Source organism: Pteropus vampyrus, unplaced genomic scaffold (genome assembly GCF_000151845.1).
Source record: "Pteropus vampyrus isolate Shadow unplaced genomic scaffold, Pvam_2.0 Scaffold291, whole genome shotgun sequence".
Classification (NCBI taxonomy): domain Eukaryota; kingdom Metazoa; phylum Chordata; class Mammalia; order Chiroptera; family Pteropodidae; genus Pteropus; species Pteropus vampyrus.
The window spans coordinates 265,366-277,634 of record NW_011889072.1 but is presented as its reverse complement, the minus strand read 5'-3'; the positions used below and the strand labels follow the sequence as shown (position 1 = coordinate 277,634).

The window sequence follows — 12,269 nt, the reverse complement described above, 5'->3', positions numbered from 1 at the left end:
CCGTGGAGGGGCCTGGCCCCCCGCTGAAGCCACAGCTCTGCCCCCCATGCCAGGACTACGAGAGCAAGCTGGAGGCCCTGCAGAAACAGATGGGCTCCAGGTACTGCCCAGAGGCGAACGAGGAGGAAGAGGAGCCCGAGGACGAAGGTGAGCACCCCGCGGAGCGGGGGCCGGGCCTGGGCCTCGGGCTGGCAGGGGTCCCTGAGAGGACACAGCTCCCAGGCTGCTCCCTGGAGCTCAGATGGTCAGCACTTTTGCCATGGGGTCCCCGGCCTATCCTTGGGGAGAGGAATCCTTATCCCCAGGAGGCGGGATTCGGGGGGGCTGTGCAGCAGCAGGAGCGCCCCACAGGCACACGCGTGTGCACACGGGTGAGAGCAGCCTGGACCGTGGGGAGCAGGGCGTGAGCAGGGCCCGCAGGCAGGCGTCCCGTGTCCACTCACCCCTGTCTTGCTAGTGCGGGGCTGGTGCTTCCCCAGGACGAGGTCACTCTGCTCCCCACCTTGAGACTTTCTTTCCTAATGTTGGCTTAAGTGGCCGACCCCGTGCCGTTGTGGGCTGGCCACGGAGTTCACATCCAGCTTGGCCTCTGGTCAGCACCTTTGTGCCGACATGACCTTGGTCTCCCCTTGTTTGGACTCATCAGTCCAACGAGAATCCTTCAAACTCCATAGGAGGGGGGCTGTGGGAGGAAGGGCGAGCGGGGAGGGGCCGAGCCCTTCCTGGGGACGGTGTGGAGGGCCCCACTCTGCCTCCGCACAGCGGAGTGGCTGTCATTTTGCTGCTGTCCCCTGTCAGCCCTCACTGAGCTTCAGCCTGACTCTCAGGGCGCTCACGCAGCGGCCCCCGTGGCACACAGAGGCGTCCACGTCCCGCGGCTTCCTGTGTCAGGTCTTCCTGCCGGCTCCCTTTCCGAGTGTGCAGGAGATAGTGCAAACACAGAGCCCCCAGCCCGGGCCCAGAGTGTGGGGGTGCTGGCGTGTGACCGCGTGGCCTCTCCCAACAGTCCAGTGGACGGAGCGGGAGTGTGAGCTGGCGCTGTGGGCCTTCCGGAAGTGGAAGTGGTACCAGTTCACGTCTCTGCGGGACCTGCTCTGGGGCAACGCCATCTTCCTCAAAGAGGCCAACGCCATCAGCGTAGAGCTGAAGAAGAAGGTGGGCTCTGCCCGCCGCCCGCTGCCCACCCAACGCCCGCCTGCCTCAGACAGGGTTCACCGGTCCTGCGCACAGCTAGACGTGGCGCTGGGCCCCTCTGCCTCCTGGGGGGTGGGGGAGGTGGCCCTGGCCATGGGCGGGCGATGGAGAGGGGGCCCGGGGCCTGACCGAGGTGGACACGCGCCCGCTGCCTCGGCGGGCGGGCCGCTGGGCAGGCGTAGCTCCAGCCGCTGCAGCCATCGCAGGAGGTGGGAAGGAAGCGCTCTTGAGGACCCGGCTCCCACCGAGGGGCTGACGGTGGTCGTCTCCTGCCTGTCACAGGTCCAGTTCCAGTTTGTCCTCCTCACGGACACACTCTACTCCCCACTGCCCCCGGACCTGCTGCCTCCAGAGGCCGCCAAAGACCGAGAGACGCGCCCCTTCCCCCGCACCATCGTGGCCGTGGAGGTCCAGGACCAGAAGAACGGGGCCACCCACTACTGGACGCTGGAGAAGCTCAGGTGCGGCGGGCGGCCGAGGTGGGCGGCGGCGCTGGCTTCACAGCATGCAGTGTCCATGCGGCTGTGTCTCCTGTTTGAATCTCTCAAAAACATAAGAGGAAAGCGGATGGGATCTGGCCTCTTACAGAACCCGTATCCTCGTGCCACCAGCACGGTGGGGGCGGCTAGTGGGCGGATGAGGCTGACGGGGGCTGCAGGAAGGTGGGGGCTGGTGGGCACGCAGGGCCTTGGGGGTGGGCTGGGGCCGCAGAGGAGCCGCGAGGCAGGGGGCGGGCCTGACCCGGGGCGGCTGGGAGGCCAGGGGGAGTCGCGCTGTCTCTGAGAGGTGTCTTTCTTGTGGGCCCACCTCCGTGGTCCTCACACCCTCACTCTGACATGTGCCCGGCCTTCAATTTATAAAGGTGACTGAGCGAGACGCGACATGTCACTGTCATTGAAGAGAAGTTTAGTGTCACTCGTGGTCCTCCGGAAGACAGGAAGGCCTGCACACAGGGCCGGGACACAGAGGAGACGAGGGGAGGCCGCGGCCTCTGCGGAGGTTTTCCCGGGCCGGGCAGGGCGGGATGGACAACTAGGAAAGGCTTTGGGGCACAGGGCTGCCCGGCACCCAGCCCCTGGGGTCGTGGAGGGCAGAGGGCACCGGCTGGGTGTGTGAGCCAGCCAAGGGGGCAGCTGGGTGCTGGTGTGTGAGTCACACACCCGCGAGAGGCTTCTGTCTCTAGGAATTGGCCCTGGGAGGGGCGTCTGTCCCTAGCCAGCAAGGCCTCCAAAGATGTCCCAACGTTGTAAACCCCGGAGAGTGGAAATGCAGCTGATACAGGCGCACACCTGCACGCTCACACCTGCAGCCCCACTCACGCCTCGGACACACACGCCTCCTCTGGCTCCTCCCCCACACTCGCCGGGCAGCCAGCACCCGTCCGCGTTCCTGCAGACCTGCCCTCCCCGGCCCCGGTCTGGCCTCTGCCAGGCCGAGCAGCAGCCTCCGTGCCGTTCACGGGGCGGCTGAGCCCTGAGCGGACACTCGCTCGCGCTTCCTTTTTCCCTCAACTTGTTGGTTTTTCTGGGCTACTTTCTAAAATGTCATTTCCACACCTTCGCCCTTCATTCCCGAGCCTCCCGGCCTCTGCGATGCCAGTTCCCACCCCGAGCCCCGCTTGTGGCTCTGGGAGCTTCTCTCCCCTCCCCCGCCCCCCACGGGGTTCCCACCCTGCCGCCCGTTCCAAGCCCTTCCTCCTTAAATCACATTGTCGTCCCGTGGCCGGAGCTGGCCGCAGTCAGCGATGGCCGTGCAGGTTTGACTGGCAGTCCCTGCTCTCGGCAGACCGACATCGAGGACCACGAGGGTCTGCCAGCAAACCAGCTTAAGGCGCAGACGGCCCCGAGCAGGATGCGGCGGCCGGGAGCGGGCCGAGCCGCGGGCCGGGGCAGCTGTGCCACGGGCGCACACTCATCTTGCACCCGCAGGCAGCGTCTGGACCTGATGCGGGAGATGTACGACCGGGCGGCTGAGGTGCCCTCCAGCGTCATCGAGGACTGTGACAACGTGGTGACCGGCGGAGACCCCTTCTACGACCGGTTCCCTTGGTTCCGGTTGGTGGGCAGGTGGGCGCCTGCCTCCCTCCCTGGGCAGAGAGCGAGGGCAGTGGGGCAGGAGGGGGCCTCCTCCCAGGCAGAACCCCCAGTGGGCCCTGGCCCCCACATGATGAGCGGCCAGCAAGGTGCCCGTTCCTATCTCGACCTCTGCCCTTGTCCTTCCTGCTCCGAGGTTCCCTGGCTCCTGCCCCCCCACACCAGAGGCCCCGTTATTTAAGGGACAACAGGGGGCTCCCGTCATTGCCACCGCACCCACTGTGCAGTAAAGCCACCAGGTCGCACGTGTCCATGTGTGTGACTGTGCGAGGCTTAGTCAGACTTTCTGTGTCACCTCACGTGAGTTGGGGACACAGGGCCATGTCACCCAGAGCCTCAGAGTTCATTGCCTGCTTTCGCTGGTCTCCTGGTCTGGGGTCTGCACCCAGCCCCTTACCCAGCGGGACGGGACGTGGTCTGAGGCCTCCACATGGCCGAGCTCACAGGGTCCTCACAGATCTCAGCCACTCGGGGCCAGGATCACACCGCTGGTGCCTCCAGAACCTTCTGGAGCCTTCGCTGACCACACATACTTCTTCTAAACCTGGGACGGGGGGCGGAGGGGAGGGGGCTCGGTTCTCTGGCCTTGGAGGGCAGCGCTCCTGGTGGTCTGTGTGTTCGGTGCCCCCGCCCCGCCCGCCCTGCGGGAAGCCGGCGTTAACCTCTCTCTGTCTTGTCGCACTAACCTCAGCTCAGCCGTCTCCGGCTGCGACAGCTACCCTCTTCTGAACACATGCATGAGCGCGCGCATGGCTGCTCTCACCCCCTCCCCCACCTCCTCGAGCCCCGACTCCGACGCCACCGAGCCTGCCGAGGAGCAGAGCGTGGGGGAGGAGGAGGACCTGGAGGACGACGTCTTTCCGGAGCACGCGCTGTGCGACGGCCGGGACCCGTTTTACGACCGGCCCCCCCTGTTCAGTTTAGTAGGAAGGTTGGTGAGGTCAAGGACGGCATGCTGGAAGGAACCAGCTCTTTCGCACCGGGGCACTGCTGCGGGCACAATTCGACCGCCGCCGGGCGTGACCCCTGGGCCGGGGCAGGCGGAGGGGCTGGCCTCCCAAGGAGGGCTTGTGAGGGAGCCCTGGCCACCTGGGGGTGGGCGCCCGGCCCAGCAGGAGAGAGTCAGAGGAAGGGACAGTGTGCCCCGGAGTGTGCTGCCCAGTTTCGTGCACAGGGGCTGTGCTGCAGAGAGGCCCCGGGAGCCGGGGAGTGGCCACTGGAACCCCAAGATGAGTCTTTGTGCAGGGCCCCCACAGAGGACATTTGGAAAGGAGGGGGCAGGCTGCCCCTAAAGCCCCGTGGCCCTGGGGGTCAGACCTGCCACCAGCTCGGGCAGCTTCCCCGCCCTCTGCTGTTTTCCTGACCAGAGGAAGCCTCTGGGTCACTCCCTGTGCCACCCCGTCTCTTGGGAATGGTCCCACAGAGCAGGGAAGGAGGGCTGGCCTAGGCCGGGGGAACCGTGGCTCTCTGAGCCTGTCTGTCTGAGGATGAGGACTGTTTGTCCTTCCGACCTCCTAGGCCATTGGGGCAAGGGACAGACACGTGGCCCCATGTCCTTGCAGAGGGGAGCTGGTTACTGTCTCCTGGATGGATAAGAGATGCCAAGGGCAGGAGGTGGAGCAGAGGCCCGGGAAGCCCAGACCCTGGGAGCAGGGCCCCGCCCTGCAGGCCGCTCGGGCAAGTGCAGCTTCCGTTCACGGTCACTGTTTCCGTGGAATGGAAGCATGGCCCGTGAAAGAAAGTTCTAGAAACCTCCTGTGGTGGAAGGAAACGGCTAGCTTATTAGTTTACAATATGAAAAGGTATAAGCTGGTTTAGCAACAACCTTTTTTGGAGTTTGAGATTGCTTCCTTGGGCTAGGCTGGTGGGAGGTTTGGGAATGCCAGTGCTGGGCGCTGCAGGCTGAGGTGGCCCCAGGTGGCGGGGCTCACTCTGGGTGAAAGCCCCATGGTCCCCTCGGAAGGAAGCAGTTTGCCGTGGGCAAACAGGATTTCTTCTGATTAGTGTTCCAGGAAGGTGACAGGCTGGCCTGCGGGACAGAACCGTGGGGCCCCCTCCCTCCCAGACACCCTGGGTCTGGGCCCCCCTGCTGCGCCCGAGAGCCAGGTGTAACCTCGGGAGCCAGCTCCGTGCAGGCCCCTCCGAAAGCCCCCGCTGGCCGCTGGGCCCGGGGCTCGCTCCAGTGACAGGTAGGCCGGGAGTCAGGGCGCAGGGCACCGAGGCCACCGGGAGACACGGGGCGTGGGTTCGTGCAGTCTCAGCCAGAAAGAGCTGGGTCCTTCCGACTCTTCCCTTCTGTGAATCTGAAATGTGACAAAACCGCCAAACCGCAGCGAAGCCTCCACCAGGAGGCCGGCCCGCGGGCCACCCCCAGAGCCGTCCTGCCCTTTTCCGTCTGGCAAGAACTGGCTTCTCCCGCGCGGCAGCCGTGCGGCCGGGCCTCGTGGGGACCTGTCTCCGGTTTCCCTCGAGCCTGCTGGTTAGCTGCTGGCGCTCTCTCCAAGGCTTAAGCAGAATTGGGGCGCCCACTCTGTCTCCCTTCGGAAAGGCTTTCCTGGCCCAGCATGCGTCTCTGCACCTCACCAGTCTCGTGGTCAGCGCTGCCCCCTCCCCTCCCACTCGGCCCTGGCTCTGCCGCCGCCTCTCTCTGGCGGGTTTCAGCCTGCTTCAAGGTGTGCTCGCCTCTGTGGGCCGGGCCCCCAGCGCGGCCTCCCCGTCCTGACCCAGGGCGCCTCGCCCAGGTCCAGGGGCCTCTCCCTCTGGTGGCCCAGGGAGCTGGGTGAATTGGGAGGTGGGGCGGGCTGCCCAGGCAGAGGCAGGCCTTTCTCCCGATAATCTCCCTGCCTGGACCACCACTGTCAGGAGCTGGGGGGAGGCAGGGGAGCTGCAGAGAGGAGGGCTGACTGCCTGAGATGGAGGGTCCCGGGGAAGTGTCCAGGGCTTTGGGTGGGAAACACTGACCTGCTCTGTGTCCACTCTATGCCACCTGGGCGGGCGAGGGCCCTCAGCTTCCAGCTGGTGCTCTCTGCGTGTCTGCGTGCTGGGCTGCTCAGCCTGAGTCTTCGGTAGTCACTCTGTGTGTGGGCGGGCGGGCCGTGTCCAGTGGGTCGTGTCCAGGCAGGGCTCCCCTGGACAGGGCTGGGCTACTCTGGCCAATGCTGATGTCAGGTTGTTTCTGTACCATGAGCCCTGTCCCCTCATGTCCAGTTCTGTTGGTCGGGGTGGGCTCTGCATGGAGTGTGGGGTCTTCCAGCCCCAGCTTACAGTCCCTCAAGGCTGGTGCTGCCACCGGGAACCATGGCCACTGGGCCCCAGCGGTCCCTTCCAGCTGGACGTGCCCACTACCAAGCAGACCAGGGTTAGGCCAGTCTTCCTTTGCCTCCTCTGCCTCTGGCATCAGAGCGGCAGCCAGTTCTGAGGGCCCTACTCATATTTTGGGCAACCCTAAAAAAGATGTGGCTAGCTGGCCTGAGATGTGCCACTGGTCAGCAGAGTCCTCATCTCAGTGCTGAGATGTGAAAAAAGTGGGCATCTGAGAACCAGGGTGATGTGGGGGCACCTCCCGCCCCAGGGGTAGGGACTGCAGACGTCTCAGGGCTGGCCCCTGGCGAACTCGGGGGTGCAGGCCTGTACCGGAGCTGCCGAGGGGATGATCTGGAGCTTTGGGGCCCCTGTGGGTCGCCCCTGAGCCTCCCAGCAAGGCAGCGCTGGCCGGCGGGGCTCCAAGGTGGTGCTGATCCTGGCCGGGAGGCGCGGGCAGCCCTGACCTCTTCGGGGGAGGCCCCCGCTGTCCCCATTGCGAAGCAGGTTCTGGAGCAGCCCAGCAGCCCGGTCCTCGCAGGCCGGGCGCCCCGTGTGACCGTGGCTGTCGCTCTCCGGGCTTTCCTGTGACCAGGGCCAGGGCTGGCCTCCACACCTCGCCCCAGTGGGCAGACAGGACGTCCCAGGTGGCGGGGCTAGGGGTGAGGCACGGAGCTCATGCCGCACTGAGGGTGGGGCCTGGTCGGCACCCCAAGTCTGTCAGGCTGCTGGGGGGGGGAAAGGGGGAGCAAGAGAGTGGCTGGTGGTAATGGACCCACCCAGAGGACTTAGAGAGACTTTTGAGGTAGAATCGATGGATTTGAAAAACAAGCCAGGATGGTACTCGGGTTTCTGACCTGCTGAGGAGGGCCAGCAGGGGGCGGGGGAGGCAAGATCAGGTGCCCCCAGGGAGGGGCCAGGGCCTGGGATCAGGGCCACCAGGCACGGCGCTTTCTGTGCATGTGGTCACGGGAGGGTCCAGAGCAGTGTCTCCTGAATCTAACGGTGTGGGGCGAGGCCAGCACCCAGTGTCTGACCTCCAGCAAGCTGAGCGAGGGCCAGGGTGACGGTTGACAGTCTCTCCTCCCAGCTCCTTCCCACTGCACCCTGCCCCACCCTCGGCCATGCACCTGGGTGCCAGCACCACCTTTTATGCGGTCTCCCCACCCCTGCACCCCGCTGCTGCTCTCGTCTGTTTGCTCCCCATCTTCCCGGCTGAGGCCCTGGGCCCCCCTTACCCCATGTTTGGCACCTCCTCCCCTCACAGCTCCCTTCTGTGTCTAAACCCTGCTCCTCCCCTGTGGCCCCCCCACCCCCCAGGTCCCCCGGGAGCTCAGGGCTGGAGCAGGAGCTGTCTGTCAACTCTGCGAGACAGGAGGGCAGGGCAGGAGGCAGGGTCCCGCTGGAGTGTGCAGAGCAGGTTTCTTTGTTGGACCCTTCCTGCTCCTGGGTGGCCCCCAGCAGGGTGCCCCCGTCCTGGGAGGGAGCCCCAGTCCTAGGAGGGAGCCCCCAGAGGTGCTCTGCCCCAGGAGGGCGCCCCTGAACAGTGGGAGTTTTGCTCCATATCAACCTGCCGAGCCACTTGGGTAGCACAGGGCGTTCCGGGTCCTGTCTGTCCCCCGGGCTGCCCACACGTTGGCGAGCTCAGGGAACGTGCCAGCCTCTGGGTGACGCGGCCTCTGTCCTGGCACTGGCTGGGCACTGCCGGGTGCTCTACGGGTAGCCGATGGGCACGCCAGGCGGTGCCATGGGGTCTGGGGCGTCCGTTCAGGTGGCCCTCCTTGGGCACTGGGCTGGCGGGGTGCCCCGTCTCGGCTGACGTAGAGGAGCTAGGCGTCGTGAGCCTTATTCCACCATCCAGACCCACAAGCCTCAGGGGCTGCCAGGAAGCGGGCGGGAGGTGGCAGACACAGGGTGTCAGCGCCAGTGTCACAGTCTGCGTGGCCAGTCCCCAGGTCCCCCTCCTTGAAGCAGGCTGAAGCCCCTCCTCAGCCGCTCTGTGGCTGGCCAGCAGGTGTGGCCTGCACTCTGCCCCCCGCCAGCGCTCCTGCCCCCCAGCCCCTCGCTGTGGACCTGGCCCCTTCCCCCACCTGGTGCAGCCCCCGCCCACCCCCCGCCCCCCCGCCTGCTGCCCGGTGCCCTGTGCTCAGCTCTGCTTCGCAGTGTCCTGTCATGAGCTCGGCTGTGCTGTCACTGGCCCCACTCCCAACACGCCAGGCTGGCGCCGACTCAGCCTCTCCCCGCAGGGCCTTCGTGTACCTGAGCAACCTGCTGTACCCTGTGCCCCTGGTGCACCGCGTGGCCATCGTCAGCGAGAAGGGCGAGGTGAAGGGCTTCCTCCGCGTGGCCGTCCAGGCCATCTCAGGTGTGTGGGGGCCCTGGAGGGGAGGCCTCTGCCGGCGTCACACGGGCCTCACGCAGCCAGCCCTGCCCAGTCCCCGGCCTGTGCTGCTTCTCAGCCCCTGCCCTGGCCCCCGGCGGGGACTCCAGGAGGACCCTGCTGGCTCGCCCTTAGCCCGGGCCTCCCGGACTCTCCCATGTTGACCAGGCTGTGCCCAGGGCTGCCTGAGCCCCACTCTGGCTCCGAGATCTCGCTCCATCAGGCCCCGGAGGACACAGACGGTCCAGTTGGGGGCGGAGCACCCTAGTGTGTCTCCTAGTGCGTCCCTTGCTGCCATCTCTCAGCCCCAGGACAGGCTGCTTCCCTGCTCCACCTGCTCTGACCCCCCCGTCCACTGTGGGCTTGGAGATTCAAGCCCCTCACTGCAGAGCAGACGCCCATCACTGCTCCCTACCCTTGGCCGGGGAACCAGGACAGACCAGCCATGGCGTCTCGGGGCCTGGCTGGCTCCCTGCTCTGACCCAGCTTGAACTTCCCACCAATAGGAGTGTGAAAGATCATTCTAGAACTCCGATGTGAGTGTGCTCGGGCGGCCGGGCGAAGCTCGCACTGTAATGGCCACCAGCCCCCCTGCCCGGCCCGGCCCGGCCTGGCACTCCAACACAGCCCCCCGGGGGCCTCAGTCTCCCTGGGAGCCGGGGCAGCCCCCACCCCGAGGACCCCATCGCCCAGAATTCCCAGGCAGCAGCTCCTCGTCATGTCACCGTGCCGCTGAGTCCCCGGGACCCGCGGTGGTTGGCAGCGCCGGAGACCCTCCCGGGGGTCGGAGCACGGCCTGGTTCCACGCCCTCCCTGTGCCCTGCCACCTGGGGACAGGCAGGGCCCTGACCATCTGCTCGGTCCTTATTTCAGCCGACGAGGAGGCCCCTGATTATGGCTCCGGTGTCCGCCAGTCGGGAACTGCCAAAATCTCCTTTGACGACCAACATTTCGAAAAGGTACTGTGCGGAGTGGGCCCAGCCACCCAGCGCCAACTGACGTACCTGTGGTCCAAGCCGGGGTGCCCCCGCTCCTGCGCCCCGGGTCCTCCCCTCGTGTCCCTGGCCCGAGCCTTACGGCTGCCCTGTCCCTGGCTTTCTGACTGGCCCCGACCGCCTGGGTCGGTCCGTCTCCCTCGCAGCCTCCTCTGGTCTCGTGCCTGCTTTCCCCACCTGGCCCTCAGCCGCAGACAGGGGCACAGAGCAGAGGGGCCCATGGGCTCCCAGAACCTCAGGTGGCTCCATAGCGAGATGCCCCCGCTGTGTGGCTCCCCTTCAAGGTCCCCGTGGGACACTGCGTTTCCACCACTGTCCTTGCTCCCCACCCCGACATCCTGTTGAGAACTAGGAAGGCCCCTGGAGAGGCCCCCCTAGGTCCTGGCAGCAGGTGCTGGGGTGGCCCTGCTTTGGTACCAAAGACGAGGTGCTGCGCCCTCTGCCCTCACGTGAAGGGACAGTGCCTTCTCCCCAGGGCCCTGTGGCTGTCCATGGGGGCGTAGGGGAGCAGCAGGGTCCCGCCCAGGGCCCTTACCAGCCAGGCGCTTAGTTCTCCACTGGTGGCTGGCTCTGCCTCTCTCCCTCAGGCTCTTCCCCACCCTGGCCCCACCCGGCCCTGAACCTCAGTGCCTGAGTCCTCAAGCCCAGGGTGCTGTGTCTGCCCCCATAGTCCCTCTCTCAGGGGGCTCACCAGTGCTGGGGTGCACGGAAGCATCGAGGGCAGAGGGCTCGAGCCGAGGGGCACTGGCGGGGTGGGGTAGGGCGCAGACCCCAGCCGCCAAGCCGAGGCTAGAGGTGTTCTGCCCAGGGGGTGGGGACTGAGGGAGGGTGCAGAGCTGGAGGCCTTTCCCATCATGGAGTCCACACAGGCCGTGAGGGCCCGGGACACTGAGGCCAGGTGGGTGTGGACGCAGGTCAGTGAAGAGCCCTGGCCCCCCTGACTCTGGCCCCCGCCCCACCCAGTTCCAGTCCGAGTCCTGCCCCGTGGTGGGGCTGACCCGCTCCGGGGCCTCCCAGGAAGAGCTGCGGATCGTGGAAGGGCAGGGCCAGGGCGTGGATGCAGGGCCCTCCGCTGACGAGGTCAACAACAATACCTGCTCAGGTGGGCTGCTGGGGCGTGGGGCCCTGGGACCCGGCCCGTGGGGGCCTGAGGCCCCGCCATCTCAGCCTGCACAGGCGGGTCGGCCCCTTCCCCACCGCGGCCTGGGCCTGACCCCGGCTCTAGGGCCCAGGGTCTCACCATGTGCCTGTGCCCTTGGCTCCCAGCAGCAGTGCCTCCGGAAGGCCTGCCCCTGGGCAGCCCCGAGAAAGCCGCCCTGGACGGGCCCCTGGACGCTGCCCTGGACTGCCTGCGCCTGGGCAGCACCTTCACCTTCCGCGTGACCGTGCTGCAGGCCTCCAGCATCTCTGCCGAGTACGCCGACATCTTCTGCCAGTTTAAGTGAGTCTGGGGCTGGCGGGCCGTGGGGCGGGCTCAGTGAGACATGGGCTGTGCCAGGGCCATGCACCCCAAGGCCCCGGCCAACAGTCTCCTCCCGCTCTGCAGCTTCATCCATCGCCACGACGAGGCTTTCTCCACAGAGCCCCTGAAGAATACGGGGCGGGGCCCCCCGCTCGGCTTCTACCACGTCCAGAACGTACGTCCTCAGAGCCCCCCCTTGACCCCCCTCCCCGGCAGCCCGCTCAGGCCTCTGGCGCCAAAGCAGCTTCGTTCATTCTCTTCCTCATTTCCCCTCCCCATTCTGGGCGCCAGCCGCGTGCCGGGCGCTGCCGGGGCGTGAGGACACAGGGCCCCCGGCACCAGGCAGGCGTCCGGGCCTATGCTGGTGCCAGGGCTGCGGTGCGTTTAAGCAGGGGTGGGGCCGTGGGAGCCGGAGCACTCCTGCCTTGCAGACGGTGTCCTCTCCCTGCGTCCCATGTGGTCTTTCCTCTGTGCCTGTCTGTGCCCCGACCTCCCGTTTCATGAGGACACCTGTCGTATTGCGTTAGGGCCACCCCAAAGCCCTCGTTCTAACCGGTTATCTCTGTAAATACTATCTCTAAACACAGGCACTGGGCAGGGCGGGGGGGACAGTTCAATCTATAACAGGGAGTGGGCAAGGGCCTGAGAAGGGTCAGACCACACCGCAGGTGACAAGGAGGCCCTCGTTACCTTCTTGAGAACCGTGTTTTGAAAAGGCAGCTGAGCCCTGTGGCCTTGGCCCTGTCTGTCCTGGGGAGAGACACCTGGTGATCTGTCCACTGGGTGTGTGACGGGGGACAAGCAGGAGCGCTCTCCCCGTGGTGGGCAGGGGTCGGGCCCGGTGG

At 66.5% G+C, this 12,269-nt stretch overlaps 1 protein-coding gene across 1 annotated transcript in view; it reads left to right on the top strand.

Annotated features, from left to right (window-relative positions):
• The window catches only part of KIF1A (kinesin family member 1A), a 58,814-nt gene that overhangs the window by 24,690 nt on the left and 21,855 nt on the right, over positions 1-12,269 (top strand). The window contains 10 exon segments of the mRNA XM_023521080.1: positions 54-147; positions 1,007-1,155; positions 1,477-1,655; positions 3,123-3,260; positions 3,979-4,218; positions 8,834-8,952; positions 9,841-9,926; positions 10,926-11,064; positions 11,232-11,403; positions 11,509-11,599. Of these exon segments, the coding sequence (XP_023376848.1) occupies positions 54-147; positions 1,007-1,155; positions 1,477-1,655; positions 3,123-3,260; positions 3,979-4,218; positions 8,834-8,952; positions 9,841-9,926; positions 10,926-11,064; positions 11,232-11,403; positions 11,509-11,599 (1,407 nt within the window).